General features: G+C 51.0%; 1 protein-coding gene across 1 annotated transcript in view; it reads right to left on the bottom strand.

Moving 5' to 3' along the window:
• The window catches only part of ADAMTS7 (ADAM metallopeptidase with thrombospondin type 1 motif 7), a 74896-nt gene extending 49635 nt beyond the window's left edge, over window positions 1-25261 (bottom strand). The window contains 8 exon segments of the mRNA XM_082383647.1: window positions 5181-5324; window positions 6468-6617; window positions 7566-7690; window positions 8060-8143; window positions 13401-13597; window positions 14742-14907; window positions 16876-17231; window positions 24919-25261. Of these exon segments, the coding sequence (XP_082239773.1) occupies window positions 5181-5324; window positions 6468-6617; window positions 7566-7690; window positions 8060-8143; window positions 13401-13597; window positions 14742-14907; window positions 16876-17231; window positions 24919-25018 (1322 nt within the window). The 5' untranslated portion in view covers window positions 25019-25261.
• Between the last annotated feature and the right edge of the window lie 229 nt (window positions 25262-25490).

The following is a 25490-nucleotide window of genomic DNA, read 5'->3' on the forward strand; positions in this document are numbered from 1 at the left end:
AGATGATCCTAACCTTGCACCTAAAGCAATTAGAGAAAGAAGAACAAAAAAAACCCAAAGTTAGCAGAAGGAAAGAAATCATAAAGATCAGATCAGAAATAAATGAAAAAGAAATGAAGCAAACAATAGCAAAGATTAATAAAACTAAAAGCTGGTTCTTTGAGAAGATAAACAAAATTGATAAACCATTAGCCAGACTCATCAAGAAAAAAAGGGAGAAGACTCAAATCAATAGAATTAGAAATGAAAAAGGAGAAGTAACAACTGACACTGCAGAAATACAAACGATCATGAGAGATTACTACAAGCAACTCTATGCCAATAAAATGGACAACCTGGAAGAAATGGACAAATTCGTAGAAAGGCACAACCTGCCAAGACTGAACCAGGAAGAAATAGAAACTATGAACAGACCACTCACAAGCACTGAAATTGAAAATGTGATTAAAAATCTTCCAACAAACAAAAGCCCAGGACCAGATGGCTTCACAGGTGAATTCTATCAAACATTTAGAGAAGAGCTAACACCTCTCCTTCTCAAACTCTTCCAAAATATAGCAGAGGGAGGAACACTCCCAAACACGTTCTACAAGGCCACCATCACCCTGATACCAAAATCAGACAAAGATGTCACAAAGAAAGAAAACTACAGGCCAATATCACTGATGAACATAGATGCAAATCTCCTAAACAAAATACTAGCAAACAGAATCCAACAGCACATTAAAAGGATCATACACCATGATCAAGTGGGGTTTACCCCCAGGAATGCAAGGATTCTTCAATATACGCAAATCAATCAATGTGATACACCATATTAACAAATTGAAGGAGAAAAACCATATGATCATCTCAATCTATGCACAGAAAGCTTTTGACAAAATTCAACACCCATTTATGATAAAAGCCCTGCAGAAAGTAGGCATAGAGGGAACTTTCCTCAACATAATAAAGGCTATATATGACAAACCCACAGCCAACATTGTCCTCAATGGTGAAAAACTGAAACCATTTCCACTAAGATCAGGAACAAGACAAGGTTTGCCCACTCTCACCACTATTATTCAACATAATTTTGGAAGTTTTAGCCACAGCAATCAGAGAAGAGAAAGAAATAAAAGGAATCCAAATGGGAAAAGAAGAAGTAAAGCTGTCACTGTTTGCAGATGACATGATACTATACATAGAGAATCCTAAAGATGCTACCAGAAAACTCCTAGAGCTAATCAATGAATTTGGTAAAGTAGCAGGATACAAAATTAATGCACAGAAATCTCTTGCATTCCTATCCACTAATGATGAAAAATCTGAAAGTGAAATTAAGAAAACACTCCCATTTACCACTGCAACAAAAAGAATAAAATATCTAGGAATAAACCTACCTAAGGAGACAAACGACCTGTATGCAGAAAATTATAAGACACTGATGAAAGAAATTAAAGATGATACAAATAGATGGAGAGATATACCATGTTCTTGGACTGGAAGAATCAACATTGTGAAAATGACTCTACTACCCAAAGTAATCTATAGATTTAATGCAATCCCTATCAAACTACCACTGGCATTTTTCACAGAACTAGAACAAAAAATTTCACAATTTGTATGGAAACACAAAAGACCCCGAATAGCCAAAGCAATCTTGAGAACGGAAAATGGAGCTGGAGGAATCAGGCTCCCTGACTTCAGACTATACTACAAAGGTACAGTAATCAAGACAGTATGGTACTGGCACAAAAACAGAAATATAGATCAATGGAACAGGATAGAAAGCCCAGAGATAAACCCATGCACATATGGTCACCTTATCTTTGATAAAGGAGGCAAGAATATACAGTGGAGAAAAGACAGCCTCTTCAATAAGTGGTGCTGGGAAAACTGGACAGGTACATTTAAAACTATGAAATTAGAACACTCCCTAACACCATACACAAAAATAAACTCAAAATGGATTAAAGACCTAAATGTAAGGCCAGATACGATCAAACTCTTAGAGGAAAACATAGGCAGAACACTCTATAACATAAATCACAGCAAGATCCTTTTTGACCCACCTCCTAGAGAAATGGAAATAAAAACAAAAATAAACAAATGGGACCTAATGAAACTTAAAAGCTTTTTGCACAGCAAAGGAAATCATATACAAGACCAAAAGACAACCCTCAGAATGGGAGAAAATATTTGCAAATGAAGCAACTGACAAAGGATTAATCTCCAAAATTTACAAGCAGCTCATGCAGCTCAATAAGAAAAAAACAAACAACCCAATCCAAAAATGGGCAGAAGACCTAAATAGACATTTCTCCAAAGAAGATATACAGATTGCCAACAAACACATGAAAGAATGCTCAACATCATTAATCATTAGAGAAATGCAAATCAAAACTACAATGAGATATCATCTCACACTGGTCAGAATGGCCATCATCAAAAAATCTAGAAACAATAAATGCTGGAGAGGGTGTGGAGAAAAGGGAACACTCTTGCACTGTTGGTGGGAATGTAAATTGATACAGCCACTATGGAGAACAGCATGGAGGTTCCTTAAAAAACTAAAAATAGAACTACCATACGACCCAGCAATCCCACTACTGGGCATATACCCTGAGAAAACCATAATTCAAAAAGAGTCATGTACCAAAATGTTCATTGCAGCTCTATTTACAATAGCCAGGACATGGAAGCAACCTAAGTGTCCATCAACAGATGAATGGATAAAGAAGATGTGGCACATGTATACAATGGAATATTACTCAGCCATAAAAAGAAACGAAACTGAGTTATTTGTAGTGAGGTGGATGGACCTAGAGTCTGTCATACAGAGTGAAGTAAGTCAGAAAGAGAAAAACAAATACAGTATGCTAACACATATATATGGAATCTAAGAAAAAAAAAAGAAAAAGGTCATGAAGAACCTAGGGGCAAGACGGGAATAAAAACACAGACCTACTAGAGAATGGGCTTGAGGATATGGGGAGGGGGAAGGGTAAGCTGTGACAAAGTGAGAGAGTGGCATGGACATATATACACTACCAAACGTAAAATAGATAGCTAGTGGGAAGCAGTCGCATAGCACAGGGAGATTAGCTCGCTGCTTTGTGACCACCTAGAGGGGTGGGATAGGGAGGGTGGGAGGGAGGGAGACGCGAGAGGGAAGAGATATGGGAACATATGTATATGTATAACTGATTCACTTTGTTATAAAGCAGAAACTAACACACCATTGTAAAGCAATTATACTCCAATAAAGATGTTAAAAAAAACAAAAGAAAAAAAACCCAGTATGGTACTGGCACAAAAACAGACACACAGAGCAATGGAACAGAATAGAGAGCCTAGAAATAAACCCACACACTTATGGTCAATTAATCTACGACAAAGGAGGCAAGAATATACAATGGAGAAAAGACAGTCTCTTCAATAAGTGGTGCTGGGAAAACTGGACAGCTACATGTAAAAAAATGAAATTAGAACATTTTTCTCAAACCATATACAAAAAATAAACTCAAAATGGATTAAGGACCTAAACATAATACCGGAAACCATAAAACTCCCAGAAGAAAACATAGGCAGAACACTCTTTGATATAAATTGTAGCAATATTTTTTTGGATCCATCTCCTAAAGCAAAGGAAATAAAAATAAACAAATGGGACCTCATTAGACTTAAAAGCTTTTGCACAGTGAAGGAAACTATCAACACAATGAAGAGACAACCTACTGAATGGGAGAAAATATTTGCAAGATATGACTGACAAGGAGTTAATATCCAAAGTATTTAAACAGCTCATACAACTCAACATCAAAAAAAAAATAACCAGATTAAAAAATGGGCCAAAGACCTGCACAGACATTTTTCCAAAGAAGACATACAGATGCCCAAAAGGCACATGAAAAGATGCTGAACATCATTAATCATCAGAGAAATGCAAATCAAGTCCATGAGATATCACCTCACATCTGTCAGAATGTCTATCATCAAAAAGAACACAAATAACAAATGTTGGTATAGATATGGAGAAAAGAGAACCCTTGTACACTGTTGGTGGGAATGTAAATTGGTGCAGCCACTGTGGAAAACAGTATGGCTCAAAAAAAGAAAAACAGAACTACCATGTGACCCAGGAATTCCACTCCTGGGTATATATGAGAAAAAAATGAAAACACTAATTTGAAAAGATACATGCAAACCAATGTTCACAGCAGCATTGTTTACAACAGCCAAGATACAGAAGCAACCTAAGTGTCCATCAATAGATAAATGGATAAAGAAGATGCGGTATATATATACAATGGAATACTACTCAGCCATAAAAAGAATGAAATCATGCCATTTGCAACAACATGGATGGACTTGAAGAATATAATGCTTAGAGAAATAAGTCAGACAAAGAAAGACAAATACTGTATGATATCACTCATATGTGGAATCTAAAAAATAAAACAAACTAGTGACTACAACAAAAAAGAATCAGACTCACAGATACAGAGAACAAACTAGTGGTTACCAGTGGGAAGAGGGAAGGGAGGAGGGGCAAGATAGGGACAGGGGATTAAGAAGTACAAACTACTATGCATAAAATAAATAAACTACAAGGATATATTGTACAGCACAGGAAATATAGCCAATATTTTATAATTATAAATGGAATATAACTTTAAAAATTGTGAATCACTATGTTGTACACCTGAAACTTATATAATGCGGTACCATCAACTACACCTCAATTAAAAAAAAAAAAAACTGGTGCTAATTATTTAAATTTTTAAGTTTGTCTTTACTTAGAACATTAACTAGCAAATAAAAAAACAACATAGCAAATCAAGAGGACATGAAAGAAAGGAAAAGCTTTATATTTCGGTGCCTTTAAGGGCACTTGCTTCCCCGCTTTTCACTGGACCCTTCCGGCCACATGGCCAACCCTGTACCTCCTCCAGCTTCCTTTCCTATTCTGCTTTGGCTCCTGTAGCATCACTTAATATCCTGCCGTTCCCTGAAAATTATCCCACTCTCCTCATGTCCTCGTGCCTTTGCCTATGCCTCTTCTACCAGGAATACCACTCTTCTCCCTTCTATACATCTGTGAACTGCTCATCCTCCAAGGTGCTGTCTGCATCTCCCCGGTCACACCCTGACCTCAGGGGCTCAAGAGAAGGCCCAGGGCTGGGGGAGGGACTTACTCAAGGAACCTGGTGATGTATTCGCGGCTGCAGCGGGACCAGGTGAGAGGCGCAGCGTCGTACAGGAGCTGTGGAGACATGATGAAAGGCCGTTTCCCAACGGGCTCACAGTCATTGCCGCTTCCGTCATGCTGAATGCCAAAACTGTGTGAGAGCACAGGCCCCAGGGGCGGGTGAGCTGGTGGGAAGCCACCCGGCCGCCCCTCCCTCGGAGGTCTACAGGGTGCTGGATCCTGGCTCCCAGGCCTGGCTCTGCCACCAAACCACTGTGTGGCCTGGGGAAAGTCATATCCCGTCTCTGAGACTCAGTTTCCTTAAGGTAAAACGTGGGTGTGCTAACTAGTATCCCACAGGGCCCTCTGCCAGGTGCACCAGCCTGAGCCTGAATTAAGCACCAGGGACGCAGAGCAGCCCGGCTCCTGCAATGAGCTGGCCAACAACGGCAAGCCAGGTGGCATGCGTGGGGCCCACTGTGGCCCCCGCAACCTCACTGGTGCCAAGAACAGTCTGACAGAGTTCCTGCCACCCCTCAGGTCCTGTCCCAAGGCTGTGCAGTGGAGTTAGGGAGTCTGAGCTCCTGCGCCACAGGAAAAGTCTCAAGACCATCCTTGGGAAAGACATGAGAAAAATTACCTTTGCTGAGCACTTACTATGTGCCAGGCACCATACTAAGCACTTTGAGAAACACTATCTCTCTCAGCCCTCAGTGATGACCCAACACCTCGGACCAACAGAGCTCTCTGTGAGCCTGTCCTCATTGGCTCCCAGACATCTAAGACTGCCATATTCACAGCTAAACAGTCTGGGCACAGAGGGCCAAGGGTACGGGCCATGCCTAGGCATAACAGCCTCATGTGGAAGTGTCCAACAGAGGGAGCCTTGGACATCACTGAATCCAACCCCCTCAATCAACAGGGAACGCACAGAGGCCCAGAGAGGGCAGGGCACTTGCCTAGGGTCACAGAGCGATTAGGAACAGGGTGTTGGCAGGGACTAAGAGTAAAAAATGCAAGCAATGAGGGCAACAGGGAGGGACAAAGACCTATGGTGACTTTCTGGCCCATCTCAACCTCACTTCAAATAAGACTCACCCCTCTCCTAACAGGGAAGCAGCCTGTCTGCGGGGTGGGGACAGTGCCAGGGATAGCATGTGGCCAGGCTGGGCTCATTCCTCAAGGCAGGGCTCCCTTCCCTGGGATTGTGTGGGCCATCGGCTTAGCTGTCTGGTGCCCACAGGTTGGGAGGTGAGCTCGGGTTCTTAGTGTGGCAGTGGGGTTGGTGGGGTACCTGTGCCCGAGCTCGTGGGCCACGGTGAAGGCCAGGGGCAGGCCCGTGTCCTCGTTGATGTTGCAGCTGCGGTGAGGCTGGCACATGCCCGCCACGTGGGACAGGCCCAGGGTCTCGCAGGGCTGGTTCATGGCGGCACACAGGTCCTTCCTGCACATGCAGAGAGAAGGGGCCCTCAGGCTGACTTGGCCCAGAGCCAGGCCCACCCAAGCTGAGGGGGCTAGGGAAGGGCCCCTGCTGACCCTGAGGGAGGTTGGGAGTGAGAAAGATGCCCCTCCCATCGCTCCGAGACCAGCGCAGGAGCCATTTGGGAAGCAGGTGCCCTTGTTCACCCAGGACACCTATCTGGGCCTGGGGACCCATGCACAGACAATTTGGGTCACTACCCCAGCGAGGGTGCTGAGAGAAGCTGCCGGAGCTCAGCAAAGGGAAATAACTCCACCTCAAGTTCAAAAACACTGCCTCTGAACCGATAAAGAGTTGTCAGAGGTTGGGGTCATGTTGAAGGGGGGTGGTGTGTGAGTAAGATTTTCTGGTTATAAAAGAGTTGCACAAGAGATCCTTCTAATAGAATCATTCTATATCTAGACTGTGGCGGTGGATACAGGAACTTACACATGTGATAAAATTGCATAGGACTAAATACACACACACACACACACACACACACACACACACACACACACACACACACACACACACACACACACACACACCCCAAACAAGTAAGTGCATGTAAAACTAATGAAACCTGAATAAGTCTGTGGATCATATCAGCGTCAATTTCCTGGTTGGGATATAACTACAGTTATGCCAGATGTTACCACTGTGGGGAACTGGATGAAATGTAGATGGTACTTCCCTGTATTATTTCTGACAACTGCATGGAATCCACAATTATTCCAAAATAAAAAGATCTCCCCCAGTACTGCTGGAATCCAGTCTTGGGTCAAAGGTGTGCAAACCCTCCTCAAAATGGGGCTCCCTGAGAGCAGGGCCGTGTCTACCCCCCCCCCCCCCGAGGGTCAGGTAGCACCTCCCACCCACGCAAGCTCTACCGGCCACACCCACGGCCCAGCCCCTCACAGCTGGCGGTACCTGGTGAGCAGGATGGCGGTGTCGTGGTGCAGTGGGTGGGCGTCCCTTTTCATGTTGATGCCTTTCTGCCACTTGCAGAAGCTCCTCAGGGTGTTGTCTGCATGGTGAGTGATCTTTAGGTCCTCCTAGGGGCAGAGAGCATGGCCACTCAAGCCTCTCCCTGAGCTCTGAAGGGTCAGGCCAAATTCTCCTTCACATGAAGGCGGGAGACAGAGGCCCAGAGGTGGCAGCAGGCAGACAAGCAGGCAGGCCTCTGGCCTGGCTGGAGGCTGGGCCGCAGTCCAGCCTCCAGTCTGACAACCCCGCCCACAGGCACGTGCCAGACGGGACCTAAGAAAGGGTCAGCCAGGGACTGGGGGTGACAGATGACACTGCTTGGGCCAAGGAGGACCTCGCTGTGCCCTTCCACACGAGGCAGCTCAGGTAAGTGGCAGGAGGGCCCTGGCAGACGATGCCCATCCCAGGGGGCAGTGTGGGGCCACGTGACTTCTCACCTCCTCGTCTTCCAGCAGGACCAAGCGCACGATGGTGATGTGGATGGGGTTCCCGATGCTGGGGTCGTGAAACAGGCCGGCCACCTGCCCAAGAGATAAGGGTCAGGCTGTCACCTTGGATACAGGATATGGGCAGCCTCTGCCCACCTCAAGGGATGCACACCCAAGTTCACACCATGGGGAGCTCACCAGTGCATGCATCCCATACATGAACGTGCCCACACCTGCACACACACTTCCCCAACCAGCAAAAGCAGAACCTGGGGAGGACGAGAGGGTCTCCCAGCACCCGGCCATTCCTGAGCACCAGTTTGGGATCCTATTCCCCAGCTCACACCTCCAAATGCTGGCTTGTTGGCCCATCTCAGGGCCCTAACGTGCCCTGGCTGGGACAGCCCTGCAGCCCCCTCCTGCCCTGGGGACGCCAGGACCAGCATCCCAGGAGTGAGCCCTCTCATGAGGCATGACCTGGGCATGGCCTGGGGGAGGGGTGGAGGCAGGCAGAGGCCCATCTTCCCTGGGGCTGAGAGCCATGGGGCCAAGAGGGCAGGTGCGCATGCCTCTCAGAGGCCCCCGTAGCTACAAGGGCGGCTCCACACTCAGCCCCAAGACAGAAGGCCATCCCCAAAGATGGACAGTGCACCAAGGTGCTGGGAAATGGGGGTTAAAGCTATCTGCTCTTTTAAAGCTCCCTCAGAACAAGAAAGGGGCCAGCCCGCAACTGGGGACAGGTGTCAGGGTCCCAGAAGGCAGAGATGTCAGGACACACCAGTTGTGAGTTGGCTTCTAGCAATTCCATCAAGAAAAGCAGGGGCTTCCCTGGTGGCGCAGTGGTTGAGAATCTGCCTGCTAATGCAGGGGATACGGGTTCGAGCCCTGGTCTGGGAAGATCCCACATGCCGCGGAGCAGCTGGGCCCGTGAGCCACAACTACTGAGCCTGTGCGTCTGGAGCCTGTGCTCCGCAACAAGAGAGGCCACGACAGTGAGAGGCCCACGCACCGCGATGAGGACTGGCCCCAGCTTGCCGCAACTAGAGAAAGCCCTCGCACAGAAACGAAGACCCAACATAGCAATCAATCAATCAATCAATAAATCTTTAAAAAAAAAAAAAAAAAAGAAAAGTAATATTCAAATAGGAATGGACAAAACACACACTGTTAAGAGGGCAAAAGCCCCTGATAATGGGGATGAATTACACCGTCAGAACCCAAGGTCAGGAATGGTGAAGACGGTGATGCAACGTGTCTCTGTGCCCTCCATGCACATGCTGGAGCTGGGAGCCCCTCTGCACTGCCTTCTTCCACCACATCAGCCAGTTTTGCCTCCTAAATTTTGTCCTCTAGCCCACCTGCAGCCTTGCACCCCAGTCATCTGTCTCTGAAATGCAAACCCAATCACCCTATGCCCTTGCTTAAAGCAATGAGTGGGTCTCCACTGTCCACACATAAGGAAAAAGTCCTAGACCTGGCACACAGGCCTGTGTGGTCTGGCCCCTGCCCACCTCTATGGCCTCACTCCCCTCCTCAAACCCCCTCACTCCTGGCTCCAACCACTCTGGCTTTCTCTCAGAATCCCATGATCCTTCCTACCACAGGGCCTTTGCAGATGCTGTGCCCTCAGTCTGGAACACCTTCCCAAGTTATCTCTCACCCTCTCTCCAGCTCTCACCCCTCCATCATGTCTTCTGGGGAGGCTTTATTCTACCCGACACTCCCAAACCACCATGAACTTGTCCTTCCTAGTACCCCCTCCATCACACCTTCATATTCATCAGGGTGACGGCTTCATTAACGTCTCTCCCATTCCAGACCATAAGCTCCATGAGGGCAATGTCTGTGTGGACTCCCTCGTACAGCCCCAGTGATCTGTCCAGTACCTGGCACATGATGGACTCAAGAAACAGTTGTTGAACGAATGAATCTTGAGCACTTGCTAAGTTTTTCCAATGTGTTATTTCATTAAAAAAAAAAAAAAACCAGTGAAAAATGAAAAGAGTACCCCAGAGAAAGTCAGATTAAAAGAACAAGTCTTTCCTAGTCGACATGCAGGTGAACTCAGCAGCAGCACCCAACAAAGTGGCTCCAGAGGAGCCCTTAAGGGTCTGCTAAGACCTGTCCCGACAACTAGCCCACCCCATATCCTGAGTTAGCGCTGGGATAGCTTCCTGTCACCACAAAGCCCCACCCCCAGCGGATATAACACTTCTCACTGTCCCCCAAGAAGTATGGAGGTGAAACAGATGCTGGGAGGGACTGGAGGGTGGCAGAGTCATTACTTGTATGACTGTGTATGGCCTGAGGTCAGTGTGGTTGTCTGGATAAACGATACCCAGGGAAGACGAGCCCTGCTCTGGTGCAGGCCTGGAGAGCAAGCCAGGGTGGGCAGTGTTCATGAGAGTAAGATCTGGGGGTTACAGGTGACCACAAGCTCCCAATGAGCTGACAGTATGACATGAGCCACTCAAAAAGGGCCTGTGACCTCAGAGGACATGAATAGAATTGAGGGCGCAAAACTGGGTGGCGGGACCTCTCTTGCTATGCTTGGAAGAGACCCACCTGAGCTCCCGGGCTCAGACCTGGGTCTGGCACAGAGAGGACACTGACAGATTGGAACCTGCAGGAGGCCCTGGTAAAGAGGAGTGAGGCTGTCCTGAAGGTGGCTGTGGGGCCGAAGGGCAGATGCTAAAGCAGCCACAACAGCAGCAGTAACACCGACCGAGCCTAGCACACACAGTCCTCATGCTGGGAGCGTCACATGCCTTATCTCACTTAACCTTCTTACTTCTCAGGCAGGCATAACTATCCCCACCTTACAGATGGAGTAAAGAGGCTCAAAGAGAGGCTGAATAGGGGATCAGAACCCAGATCTGACTGCATCAAAGTTTCTGCTCTTACTTCTTAAGTTTGGAAAGTGCTGCCTGCCTCCTCTCTGAGGGATTCTCAATGCCTATAGCTTTGGAGGCTCTGAGAAGTCCTGCATTAAAGTCTGTGTTCCTTATTTTTAATCCTGTGTTGCCAAACTTTTTCAACAGCGCCATCTTTCTTCACAGAACACTTAGTAGCATCCCTTGGAACAAGTACTATCTGGAATATTCTTTGAGAAATGCTACAATGAGGTACAGTTTCCCCAGCATAGGATCCTATTCTTATGCATCCATCTCCTTATCCTTGGTACAGAGCTGGCACTCATCCCATCAGTGTTACAGAACTGCTCCAGAGGGAAAAGAGGGTAAGTTCCCCCATCTCCACCATCCTGTTCCCCCATCCTTCCAGCACACTCTGGCCACCACAGCTACCCAGCTGTCCCTCTCTGGGGCAGGCTGAGGGGCAGAGAGGACAGAGTGGGACTTTGGAAGCAGATAAATCTGAGCTCCGGTCCCAGCTCTGCCATTCACTAGCTGTGTGACCTTGAGCAAGCCCCTTGGCCTCGCTGAACCTTTGTTCCTTCAACTATGAAACGGGGCTGAGGCTTAGATGAAGCAGTGAGTGCGGAGCCCTGGACAAGTAGCAGGTGTTCAGAAGGTTCCAGCCTAACACACGGTCCAGCCCTCCTCTGAGGCGGGCTGCGTGCCACCCCATGCCCCTGCCATCTCCTGGAGTCTCCCTATCAGGTATCTAGCACTGTTAGGCCATAGGTGCCCCCACTCTGCCCTGACCAATGCTGGACTTGCCAGCTTGGGAAAACCTGATACTGTCCAGAGCAGGTGACTGTGAGAGCCAGACCCTCCCTCCTCCAGGGTGGGCTCACAACATAAATGTGTGCGTCCTGTGAGTCTGGACAGGGAGGCAAGAAGGGGCCCCGTTCTGGGGCCAAATCCTTGACCCCTGGCACACAGGGGATGTCACGGGGCAGCCTGGAGGGCTCAGTACTTGCCCACATGGAACACTCAGAAAAAATGAGGCAAATGAACCCAGCTAACCATTGGTGGCTCCAGCCAAGCTCCTGGGCCTCCTTCAGGCTGAGCCCCTGAGTGGAAGATCTCATGGCCTGGGAACCTGACCTTGCCCACCCCCAGCCCAGAAGCCAGGCCCCGCTGTCCAGCAACAGTCCTTCCTGAACCCTGGCCTTTAGTGGTTTGTCTCCCTGGGCAGATAAGGCTAAATGGAAGCTTGGCTGGGTCTTAGAGCCCTCAAGTGCCAGGCAGAAGGCTATGGCCTTTATTCCATAAGGAGGAGGCAGCCAACATGGGTGGCCAAGTCGGGCAGGAACCGGCCCAGAGCTGAGCTTGCCAATGCAGACTGAAGCAGTGGGGGCATGCTGGCCACAGACGGAGTCCCTGTCTTTCTCTGACCCCAGGCTTCATGGCGATAAAAGGGGTGGCCAGACCTTCGATGATCCAGAGCGCACTTCCTTTAGTGTTGCAGGGGGTGTAAGGCTGGCACGGGCAGAAGTCACAGCACATGACACTGGCCACATCAGCTGCAGAGCACACACCCCCCCTGCCCTGTTCTCAGTCACCCAGCCCAGGAGGAAAACAGTGTTGTTCAGTGGGTGGCCTGCTAAGAATGCCAAAGGCAGAGATCTTTTCTCCCGGGGGCCGAAGGAAGCAGCTTGGCTGCCTGAGGTCTCCCACCTGCACATCCAGGGCAGCAGCAGGGAGGGACTGGCTGGCACTACAGGAGCAGGAGTCACCAGCTCCAACCTGCCACGGTGCCCCAGGTGGGACCTGGGAGACCTGGGCTCCTGTTCGGCTCTGTCTTGCCTCGCTTGTGACCTGGGCAAGTCACTCACCCTCCCGGGGCCTAGTTATCTCAACTGTCCCGTGGGGTCAAGAGCAGTATGCCAACGCTGTAAGGTACTCTTGTCATCCCCAGTTCACAGGTGAGCAAGCTGAGGCTAAGACAGGTAATGTGGCTTGCCCAAGGTCACCAGCTAGTAGAACACAGAACCGTACAGATCCTTCTAACTCTGCTGCGTGCTGATGTCTCAGGCAGGGGCTGGTCTGATTGGTCATTTCCGTGTCCCCAGCGACCAGCACAGGTCCCGGCACAGAGGAGGGAGGTTTGTTCAGAGTGGTGTGGATGGGTCAACCAGTCTACGAGCTCCCTCAGCCTCCCCTCCCCCAGCTCTGGTCCTGGCAGCGGGTGGCGGCTGCTGAGCCAACGGGGTGGAATGACACTCAGTGGTGTCCTCACAGCAGCCCCAAAGGCCCCACCTCTGCCCGGGCTCTCTCCTAGTGACCCCCTGCGGGGCCTCCCATCCCCTCCTGGACTTAGGAGCTGGAAGCCTATAGCTCCTGCTTGGAGCCTGGGCCTGGGGAACACCCACCGTTTGTACCTCAACACCACCATCCCCTGGCAGCCCTCACCACCCCCGACGCACCGCCCACAGCAGCCTCACCATGTTCATGATGGTCAGCACGTAGTTCTCGACATTTGGCTGCCCGTGGTACTCCACCATTTTAGCATCGGCTACCACCAGGGTCTCCACCCACTTCTCTTTGCTGACCGAGCGCTGGTGTAGACGCCTCGGCCGCTGCCGCCGCCACTGCTGCCGCTGTTCCCAACGCTCCCGCCGGGGCTCCAGCTCCGGGGACTCTGTGGGCCCCAGATGGGCTGTGGGTTAGCTGCCAGTAGACTGGCCCAGGGCACACGCCTCAAGGGCCTTTACCCAGTGAGCTCCCTCTGGGTCAGTGGGAACAGTGCTGGGATCAGAGGCAAAAGGCCTGGACTCCCATCATGGCTTTGCCCCAGACCTGTGCTGTGTGACCCTGACCTGGTCACTTCCCTTCTCTGATCCTGGGGGATGCCTGACTATAAATAGATAAGTTGATCAGCCTCACAGAGTGACTTCGGGGGGCTAATGAAATGGTGGATATGAACACAGTAAAGCACTGTGTCCGTGAGGCGAGCTCCTAAGCCCCTATCTCCCTGCGCTGATCCCTCCCCCGCTGGGGGGTAAGTACATCCCAGCACCTGCAGATCCCCCGGCCTAACCCCCAGCCTGGGGAGGCTGACCAAGACCCCAACCAGCTGACTCCACTGGAGACCTGCCCCACTGACCCAGGCTGCCCCCAGATCAGAAGAGGAAGCACATCTATGAAGCTGGGGAAACTGAGGGCGAGAAGCATGCCTCTTTGGATATCTGTTCCAGCAAAGAGAGTCCCTGAGCTGTGGGCAGCTTGTGAAGTTGGAGCAGTCCCCAAACCCCAGCAGCCCTTAGCAGGCAGCTCCTTACAGGAACTGGCCAGCACTGACTGCGGCCACTCTGCAGAAGAGGTGCTGGGCGCCACACTCTAGGTCTCCAAAATGGAAGTTGGTTATCCTGGGGTGGGACCAGAGTGGGGAGGGGAGGGAGGTTCCTGGCTAGCTGTCCTTCTGGGGTTGGGTATGGCCCGGCCTCGCCTGGACACCCAAAGAATAGTTGGCACAGCTGGAGGTGCCCCAGGCAGAGAGTGGGGAGGGGCAGGGAGAGACAGAGACGGAGCCCTGAGGTGGGGAGACGGATGAGCTGACAGTGAGAGGAGCCAGCCCAGGGCATGAGCGGGGGCAGGCCTGACAGGCAGAGGCCTCAGGCCCGCGGCACATTTGGAGGGCACAGGCTATGACGATGTGTCTGTCAGTCTGTGTCCCTTTGGTCCAACAGGAGCTGGGCATGGAGGTGTTGACAGAGGTTTCTAGAAGGCCCCTCCATGCCCCCAGACCCATCCCCTACCCGAGAGCTGGTAGCAGAGAAGCATACCTTTCACCCCACAGGTGCCTGGAGCCCTGGGGTCCCCCGGCTCTGCCCACCTCTCAGGGGCTTGGCGCTTGTATACCACGTGCGGCTGGGCGCGGCCAGGGCGGGCTGGGACACCATCCAGGGGCTCAATGAAGTAGTCCTCGTTGGAGAGCTGGAACACACCTTTCTGGGAAAGAAGCACCAGGGTCACTTGGGGAGGGCTGGCACTCAGCTGCTCTTCCCACCCATCCCAGAGGCCTGTCCTGCCCAGCGGAGCCCACCACCCCAACTGACCCCGACACACTGTGCTTTCCTCTCTCTGGGCCTTTGTTCACTTTGTACCCTCTGCCTGGAATGTCCTTCCTTACAGCTTCACCCAGCCAAAGGCTTCTAGGCTAAGCTCAGAAGCCACCAGCCTAGGAAGCTGCTCCATACACCCACCCTACCCCTTAGCCCATAAGAAGCAAGAAGTGGGTCCGCATCTCCTGCATCCCCAAAGAAAAGCAGGAATTACAATTAAAAGCTTAACATCAAGAAGAAAAAAAAAAGTCCTGGGGATGTAATGTACAGCATGGTGACTATAGTTAATAATACTGTATTGTGTTTTTGGAAGTTGCTAAGAAAGATCTTAAAAGTTCTCATCACAAGAAAAAAAACTATATGTACATAAATTTGTAACTAGACTTATTGTGATCATTTCACAACACACAGGTGTCAGATTGTTGTCTGAAACTAGTATTTCAATGATATCTCAATAAAAAGAAAGAAATATGATCACCAAAAGAAAGAAAGAAAGAAAGAAAGAAAGAAAGAAAGAAAGAAAGAAAGAAAGAAAGAAATGGGTCTGCTTCCAAATCTGGCAAGATGGCCACAGAGATGCCCACTGCCACGAGGACATCCTTGTCCCTGGTCCCAGGGTCTGCCAGAGAAGGAAAGCTGGCAGGGATGTCTTGGTCATGTCCGCTGGTATTCAGAGAGACCAGAGGAAGGAGGGGCCTTGGTAAGTATCTTTGAGCAGCCCACCACCTCCTGGGGAAGCTCAGGACTCCAACACGGAAGAAGGTTTTACCTCCCTTGGACCTCCCTCACTGGCTCCAAGTTGGCCAGTTGGGTCACTCAGGGCCAGAGAACCTGGAGCGCTAGACAGTGCATCATCAGCTCTAGGGGCTGGAGGCCTGGGTTGAATGCAGACTCCACCACTGGATAACTGGGTGACCTTGGGCAAGTTCTTCCCTGAGCCTGCTTCCTCATTTGTAAAATGGGAATGATGCACCTGTCGCTCAGGCTCAACAAGATTAATTAACTGTGTGGAAAGGGAGGAGCACAGACTGGGTAAATGAGAGACTTTCCCAGGCATATGGGCTCTCAAAGGCCCAGATACCCTAGAGCCTATGAGGTGGACTGTCATTAGGCCCTGCCCTGCCACAGCCCATGGCTTTTCCTGAGCAATCTGAGCTGAGGCTCCCCCCACCAACAGTGGATGGCTGAGAATGTGCAACCCCCCAACTCCTCCCACACCCCACGCTTGGGAACTGAGAGCAGAAAGGGGCCCTATCCTGCTTGGAGTGGAGCTGCTCTAACTGGGCACTCAAGCAGAGGGAGGCAATCAGGGCTGCAGGCAGTAGCCAGCATTACCTCAACCCAGAAAAACCTGGAGGCTGAGGCCTGCTCTCCAGCGAGGCTGCCTCATCACCCCCTGAGGCAAGGTAAAGGTGAGGAAGCCTGTCCTGGAGAAGAGCAGCCTAAGGGGGTGGGCAGGGGCAGAGGGAAACAAAGTCATAACTGATCCCCCAAAGAAGAGGGATTCAGCTGCTTTCTAAGTTAGTCTACACACACCACAAACAGTGGTTCTCAAAGTGGGGTGTCTGGACCTGCAGCTTCAACACTATCTGAGAAACTGCCAGAAATTCAAATTTTGCTACCCTCACCTACCCTATGGTACACTGTGTTTTTAACAAGGCCTGGGTGATTCCGGCTCGCGTTAAAGTTTTACAAAGGCTAGAGAACAAAGAGGCCTGCGTTGTCCACCCCGTTTTACAGGTGTGAATACTGAGGCTGGGAGAGGAAAAGCCAACAGGCCAGAAGTCAGCAGGCAGGTCCGTGGCCAGGCCGGGGGCAGCCCCGCATCCCGCCAGCGCACCCTGCGCACACTCACCAGGCCGTCGCAGGCGCTGATGGCTGCCAGGCCGCCCTCGAGCTCAGGGTCCTGCACCTCGCCGAGCAGGTGGCAGGCGGGGGCGCGGGCCCGGATGTGCGCGCGGCCCAGGCCACCGCGCCGCCGAGTCTCGCTCACGAAGCCGGGCGCCAGCAGGTGCGAATTGGCTGTCAGGTTGAAGCGCAGCTCGCGGCCGCGGTACTGCAGCTCATAGAAGGCGGGCGCGGCGGGGCGCGCGGACACGTCCCTCTTACGCAGCGCGCGCGGCCACAGCTCGTAGGACAGGAAGGAGCCCCCCGCGTCCACGCGTACCGGGTGCACGATGTCCAACGCTGCCCGGCCCTCGGTGGTGTGCTCTGCAGGGAGAAGAGCCGGACCCGAGTGGGGAGCGGCCGAGAGGGCGGCTGAAGTCTGAGTGCCGGGACTCAAACACCCACCACCTGTGCTATTTCACCTCTCCGTGCCTCGCTGGCTCCATCTAGGTTATCGGGATAACCTCTTAACAGGTTTCCCTGCTTCCGCTATTGCCTGTGTGGCATCCCTCTCCCCTAGTCTTCTTTCAGCGTAGCAGTCACAGGGATTCGTTCCAAATCAGTCAGATCATGGCCCTCCTCTGCTCAAAACCCTGCAGGGGCTTCCAGCTCACACACAGCAGGAGATAGAGTTATGGCGATGGCCTGTGAGGCTTTAGGCAAGGTTACCGCTCCAATCTCATCTCTGCTACACTTCCCGCGTTCCCTCCACTCGGCCACTGGCCTCCTTGCTGTTCCTCAAAGTCAGACATGCTCCTGCCTCAGGATTTCGCTTTGCTATTCCCTCCACCGGGAACACGCTTCCCTCAGTGTTCCACCTGACTAAACCCCTCACTTCTTTTCAAGTCCTTCCTCAAAGCTCTCCTCGCTTTATTTTCAAATTGCAACTCCCTGGCTCTCCCTATTCCCCCTTCCCTGCTTTATTTTTCCCCATAGCACTTCTGACATACTGTATCACTTAACATCTTCATTCTTTTTCCTATTTTTCTTTCTCCATCTCCTCCCAGTGTGAACTCTAGGAGGGCAAGAATTTTCATAGTCTTTGCTGAAGAGTTTAAGTGCCAGAGTATCTGGAAACTAGTAGTTTCTCAGTAAATATTTTTGTAAAATCTGTAGAATGGGGATAATTACTTACACTTTGGGAACTGAGGATTAAATGAACTGAACTGCTCCACATATAGCAGTGCCTGGCCCACTGACTGAACATGATGGCAAGTATGATTATTATGACTATTAGCCTAATGGATTTTTTTTTTAAAGTGCCTGAGGGTTCTGCACACATCTCCAGGACTCCTGAGATGGGGAGTCAGAGAACCACCCAGGTAGGGCTCCCTAGCCCCTCATCACTACCACTTCAGCGGAGCAGCTCTAGTTTATTTCTTTCACATTTAAGAGTTTGAATGAAAAGGTTCCAGGGCTGCAAAACTTCTGCAGACTTCTGCTCAGGCCCTTGCCATTTGCAGAATCCTCTCCTAGTCATTCTGTCTGCTTGGATTTCCCAGTAAGGCTTCATTCTTAATCTTTTTTTGCCATGGACTCCTTCTCAGAAAAATGTTTTTAAATGTATAAGATTAAATATATCAAGGAAATTGATTATATTGAAATACAGTTGTCAAAATAATTTAAAAAGTAGATGTGAAATTATGTGCTCCTTTACTAATACACTAAACAAGACTTAACGGCAAATTTAACAACTATGGTGATTTAGAAGTAGTGATAAATGTCAACCTTATTTCAAGATACCTGCAACTGTATTGAGGTAAAATATTTTGCTTTTCCTATTGGTAGCAAAATCACAGATGGCCAACACTATTGTGATTTGTTGCTAATATTTATAATGGAAAGAAATGCTAAATTTCGCTTCAAGGTTACAAAAATTAAAGATGTAATATATTCCCATCCAAGGTCATGGATCCTCTGAATTCTACCCAGGTCTCTATGGCTGCAGATCCAGGTTAGGACACCTGCAGTAGAGTCCCCAGATTGCTTCTGGAGAAAGCAAAGAGACATTCAGAGAAGTGCAGAGACTGGCTTAAAGCCACACAGCGATAGTAATAAAGTCTCCCAAATGGCTTCAATCTCTCAGTAACATCGTTCTACACTCAGCAGTCCGTCCCTTGCTGGGCCTCAGTTTCCCCTTCGCCAACATAAGGAGTTGGACCAGATCAAGTTTTTCAAACTATTTTGGCCACCAGACCTAGTCTTCAAAAGAAATCTCATGTGGACACATACACACATAAGAGCACCACTGCTGGGGGTGGGCAGGAACCCCAGGGCTGATGCTCTTGTTCCCCTTTTTCCTTCTCTGCAGTTCCCAGGCTCTGAGGTACAGGTAGGAAACTGGCCCATGTGAGGTGTCTCCCGGCTTCAGGTCCTGCCCAGATCAACTGGCTTTATGCTCAGCTCCTGGGACCCTGGCTGCTTGTGACAATAACCCCTCGAGGCCACAAGGATGCCTGAGTGCCCTGCAGCTGTCCCACAGGGCTCTCTGTGTGGCCACTGCTGGGGCTGGAAGGCAAGCCAAGCCCAGCCTGAAGCTCCATCCAGGCCAGGCCGCAGAAACCCAAACTGCCCTCCAATCTGCCTCCTGTCAAACCACGTGTAAAGCGCCCTGCACACGCCAGTGGTGTGTCCCCCTGTTGAGGACATCCCCCGCGGCCCACAGTTTCCCCAGCAGGCCAGCCATCAGGGCATGGTCCTCTAAGAGCATGCTCCGAGCGAGGCAGGGTGGGCTGGGGTGACTTGCCGTGTGGCTCTGGACAAATTTTCCCTGTCTCTGAGTTTCAGGAGGGCACCAGTGCAAGGATTTTCCAGACATCTCAGATGAGAATTTGTTAAAAACAAATTCTGTGGGATACCCCACAGTTGGACAGGACTGGGAAGCTGTGGGGTTTTTAAAAGAAAATTTTTTAACATCTTTATTGGAGTATAATTACTTTACAATGGTGTGTTAGTTTCTGCTTTATAACAAAGTGAATCAGTTATACATATACATATATCCCCATATCTCTTCCCTCTTGCGTCTCCCTCCCACCCTCCCTATCCCACCCCTCTAGGTGGTCACAAAGCACCGAGCTGATCTCCCTGTGCTATGCGGCTGCTTCCCACTAGCTATCTTTTACATTTGGTAGCGTAATATATGTCCACACAACTCTCTCACTTCGTCCCAGCTTCCCCTTCCCCCTCCCTGTGTCCTCAAGTCTACTGGAAGCTGTGTTTTTACCAGGAGCCTCAGGGGACTGTGATCATCGGGGAAGTTAGGAAATTCCTCACTGGAAGGGAACCTGGCTGAACATCAGCAGTACCTGGAGAGCTCTGAAAAACTGCAGCTGTCCAGGACCCAGCCCAGAGATTCTGAGTCCATAGATTCAGGACCCTGAGGCCCCAGAATCTGTATTTTTTTCTGTATTTTTCTAAACCTTCTGGGGATTCTGTTGTAACCATTTCAGGGCTGGCATTTGGAAGCCACTGGGCTGGATAATTTAAGGAGACTTCTTGCTCTGACATCCTAATAAGGGCATTTGGGATGGCAACTCCACAACCACAGCTGGCAGACTTGTTTTTTTGTTTGTCAGTGTATTGATTTGGGGGGGGTGGCGTGGTTTGTTGGGCTGGCAAAAATGTTGGAAAGTATTTAATCAGTTGTTAGTGTTTAAAAAAAATCACATCATTTTGTATAAAAATATCCATTTTCAGCTTAAAGTCTTATCATCCATCCATGTCAGGCCTAAATTCACACTTGTCAAAAGTGGCCCTTTAGAGAGGGCCTGTGCTCCCCCATCTGCCTCAGTCTCTACCACTCCCTATCGTGTTCTCAACACTGTAGCTAAATATAGGTTGCCCTCAGCTTCAAACTTGTCTTTCATTCAGTAAAGAACTGAATCTCTAACAAAAGTGGGAAAACAAGAGATGGGCCAAGAGGCCTCATGTTTCGAGAAAAATGTCTTCCCACCAGCCTTGTTATGTTACCTGCCTGGTCCATCCCTCAGAATAGAGAAATGGGTGCAGGGCACGCGTGATCAGTACCCCTGGCACAGTGCCAAGAAGGTCCAAGAGAGGGGAGGGGATACCCCACAGTTGGACAGGGATGAAGAAAATCTTCGTTAAAGGGGCACATGTGAAATGTCCCTTGACATACAGGTACGTATTTAAGCGTGAAGATGAGGAGGGCATCTTGGTGGTGGACACCATGTGGTAGACCCCCAGAGAAGTAGGAAAAAGCCAGGGGTGAGGGGAACAAGCAGTAAGAAGCTTGGCCCAGGTGTATGTTTTGTGAAATGAGAGACAATGGAGTGACAAAATAATGCACTGTCAAAAGTATGGGCTTTAAACATAGGAAGACCCAGGTTCAGGTGCCAACTTGGCCACTTAATAGTTGTGTGGCCTAGACAGTCACTTAATCTTGCTGAGCCTCAGTTTCCTCATCTGCTCAGAGAATCCAGGTCAGAAAACTTAAGGAGGGTCACAGGGCAAATAGACGGAGAATAAGACAACAGCCACACTCCAAGGCTTTGTTTTAAATGAGTATTAACAGCAGTTCCCAGGGCATGAACCATCACAGCCAAGGCTGCTAAAGACAAGCTGAAGGTCTGGGGGTGCTGAAGCTAACCAGCCATGAAGTGCTCAGTATACCAGAAAAACGAAAGCTACATGGCATACTTCTGGCAACAGCAGTGTCCTCAAACGTGTGTGGGTGGGAGAGGGTAGTATGTATGTGGCTGGGGAATTGGAACCACTGCGGAGAAATGGCTCCAAGAGCTCAACAGTGTCCCTGGGGAGGGATCCGTGACCTCGGGGTTATGCGGTCCTGTTGAGAATCCCTGCTCTAGACCTTGGGAAATTATTGCAAGACAGAAATTCAAGTGAGTTATAAAGAAACGTCCTCTTAAGTTCAAAAATGTAATGGGGCTAAGTAGAAATATGCTGCAGGTGAAAGGCATTAGAATTAATGTGCTCTAGAGACAGAGTGCCTGGGTTTGAATTTGCAGCTCTGCCACCTACAGCTGTGAGGCCCATGGGTAAATTACTCAACCACACAGTCTCAGTTCCTCCATCTGTAAAATGGGTATGATAATCATCGTACCTTAGGTTGTGTAAGAATTCAATGAGTTAATACGTAAGTGCTTAGTACAGTAGATAACATATAGCAAGTGTGAACTAAGTTATGATTGAAAATTAGCAAGAGAAGTTCTAAAGTATACTTAGCTATTTCTTTAAAAACCTGTTTTATCTCTTTGCCTAATGGTGTAATAAAATATTTTTTAATCAAAAATTTAAAAATACTTACAGGATGTTACCACTTTTACTGCAATAATTTTCATCTTCTTGTTTTGTTCTGCATTCATTTGCAATAGTCAATTTGTATTGTTTTGCCATTAAAATATTTTTAAATGAGGACAGAGTGAGTTAAAAAACAAACTCTTTCAACGTCTCCGACAGCTGACCCCTGGTAGAGACAGTGGTGGCTGAACCTACCACCACCCAGTGCCAGCAAAGGGTAATTGCAGGTTCCAGTCTCTGGTTTGTGGGTGCATCAGAGCTGAGCCAGCAGAGCTAGAGCTACAGCAGGATGGGAGCAGGGAATACTAGTGGTTTATGGCTGAGACTGTCCCGCCAGGGAGTTTAGTCGGTTGTGATTGGACTGAGTTCCTGCCACAATGGGTGTTGAATACTTTGAATATCACCCCTAGGTGACAGAACTGTCACTTTGGAGCTTCTACCAGAGAAATGCCAACATGGTGTTTACCCTCACCTCCTTATCGAGTACCTGGGTTACAATCCAGCCCTTCAAACGACCCACAGTTCATGCCAAAGAGAAAAAATAACCAGGGTGTGTGTGTGTGTGTGACACACACACCCTCCTCCTTGAGTCTGTCCTCACTTGCCTGCAAGCACATGTGTGCACACACACATAGAGCTCACATGTGTGATACAGTGTTTTGATGGCCCCTGCCCCAGTCCCAGCAATCCCAACAAGTCCTTGGTTTGTCACATTTTCCTAAAAGTGAGCCCAAGATAAGTTCTCTGGCCTGAAAGAAGGTAGGGTTCAGTGGACAGGGGCCCCGGTCTACATCCCCCAGGCAAGTCCAAAGAAAATGACAGAGCTCAGCAGCCTCAGGATCAGGGATCCTGAGCAGGAGCAGACTGGGCAGAGCCCCATGCTATGTATCAATGGGAATACTTCAAGACACTCACCCTGAAGGGGGACCCAGATTAGATAGGAGGGGTGCCTGCCTTGGCTCCACCCCAAATGGCAGGTTCAAGTTACAGGACACACCAAGGACTCCCTGATCTTACTGCAACTGCCTGGCAGATTAATAAAAATCACAGCCAGCACGTGGTAGGTTCTCTGCTCTGTGCAAAACAATCACATTTGGCATCTCACTTAATTCTCACAAAAACCCTTAGAGGTAGATACCATTATCCCCATTTAACAAAATGGGCAATCTCATACATGTGTCTGGTCTGCAGTAGAAGCAAAGGGGACACTGACCACAGGGGACTCCCCCCCCCCACCTTTCTCCCACAGCTGCCAGGGGGCCTGGACCCAAGTTCAGGCTCAGGGGCAGTTCCTTGGGGTAACCACTTTCCTGCTCCCTCATCCCCGTCACCAGGTTCATCCTCATGGGTCCCCAGCTCTGGACAGAAGGAAAACACAGGCTTCACCCAAGTAGCCCAGGAGTCCAAACCAGCAGGTCACTCTCCTCTCTGAACCTCTTCCCTCATTTATAAAAGGACTTTCCATCACACACCTTGCAGGGCTGTTGTGGAGCTAATGAGAAATAAGAACTAGGGAGGCTGGCACATGGTACTTCTCATTAGATGTTTGCTCTATCCCCTACACATTGCTGCTAGATAGGGAGCCTCCTCCCTAAAACACTGCCTTCATCAGCTGCTCCCCTCAACGGCTCTAAGATCTGGTTTCAATGTCCCCTACGTTCCGGCCCATATGCTTTTCTAGCCTCACAACCACAATCCCTCTGCTGGGGAGGCAGGTCTCCCCCAGGCCCAGCAGGCAGGCCTAATCTAGCCACCCCCCTCCACCAAGCCCGGCCGTGATGCACCCCCACCCCCAACACGCACCCTTCCAGCCCATCCAAAGTTCATCCATCCTTCCAGTCCCTCCAAGCTCAGGCCCCTCCTGTCCTACAAAGCCTTCCCGTCTGCCTCGCCAGAACGGCTCTCACCACTACTCGACCCGCCCCCATCAGACCAGCAGCTCCCTGAGCGGCAGGCCAGGGGTCCTCTACACCCTCTGTTCCTAAATTCCCAGGCCGGCTACTCCGGACGCTCCAGGAGCTCCGCGGCCCGGCGGACGGCGGCGGAGCAAGATTCTGGACACGGGCCAGAGGCTCGTCGGAGGCCAGCCGGCCGGGGCGGGGAGAGCCGAGCCCAGGGCTGGGGAAAGAAGCTCCTTCTCCCCGCTCCACTCCAGGCGCCTTCACACTTGGGGGAGGGGGAGGCAGGAAGCGCAAGGACCGCGCGAGACCCGGCCCGGGGAGCCGCCGAGGGCCGGCAGGCACCTAGAGGCGGTGGGTAGGGGCCGGGGCGGGAGCGCGGCGGGGGACCGCGTAGACCTGCGACCCCGAGCCCTCGTCCGCAGCGCCCTGGCCAGCCTGCTTTCCAGACGAGGCGCACTGAGGAGGGCGAGAAACTGAATCCATCGCGTGTAAGCCACGCTCCGTCCAGTCCCTCCGACGAGAGATCCCCGGGAGAGACAGACGCGCTCTGCGGTACCCGAGGTGGGGAAACTGGAGCCCGAAGAGCGTCTAAGAGGCTCTTTCCGGCTACAGGCAGGGTGGGTAGCGGAGTCGGGGGCTAGGGAAGGCTCCCTGGAGGCGCGGTTTCGCGGCCCCAACCCCACCCCTGTCCCTAACACCAGGGGGCGCGACCGCTCCAGGCAGAGCCTGGAGGGCACAGGGTCTTGCAGAGGTGAGAAGGGGCTAAACCGAGGCTGGGGAAGCGGGGAGGGGTGGCAGGGCCGGCCGGCCGGGGCGGGGTGGCCACCCACCTGGTGCAGATCCGTGGGCGCCGGGCGCCAGAGCGCAGAGGAACAGGAGGAGTGGGCGCAGCAGCGGCGCGGGGCTGCGGGGATTCGGGCCGCCGGGCATGGCCGGTGCCGGGCGGCCGCCGGGCGATCCCGCGCGCACACTCTCGTCTCGTCCGCTCGCTGCCCGGTCCCAGGTCCGGCTCAGGACATGCCCGACCCGCGTGCAGCTCCCGGCGTCCCGGGCCCGGACTCCGGCCCGGCGGGCGGCTACGCTCGGTCCGCTGGCAACAAAGGCTGCAGAGCCCGCCCCCTCGGCCGGCAGCGGAGGCAAAGAAAAGACCGGGGAGGGAGAAAGAGAGAAAGAAAGAAAGGGAGGGAGGGAGAGAAGTCGCCGGCCCCCGCCCCGCCCCTCGGGCTCCTTCCCCCGCCCCCGGCCCGCCCTCCAGTCCCGGCTCGGCCTCGCCCCGCCCTGGCCCCGCCCTCGCGGGCCACTCGGGGCCGGTGCCGGCGGCCCACCGCTCTAGGGCGGAGTTGGGGCAGGGAGCTAGTAGCGCCCCCAGACGGCCGCTTGGCCGCCCACCGGGCCGAGGGCG

The sequence above is a fragment of the Balaenoptera borealis genome, assembly GCF_965194805.1.
Source record: "Balaenoptera borealis genome assembly, chromosome: 3".
Taxonomy (NCBI): Eukaryota; Metazoa; Chordata; class Mammalia; order Artiodactyla; family Balaenopteridae; genus Balaenoptera; species Balaenoptera borealis.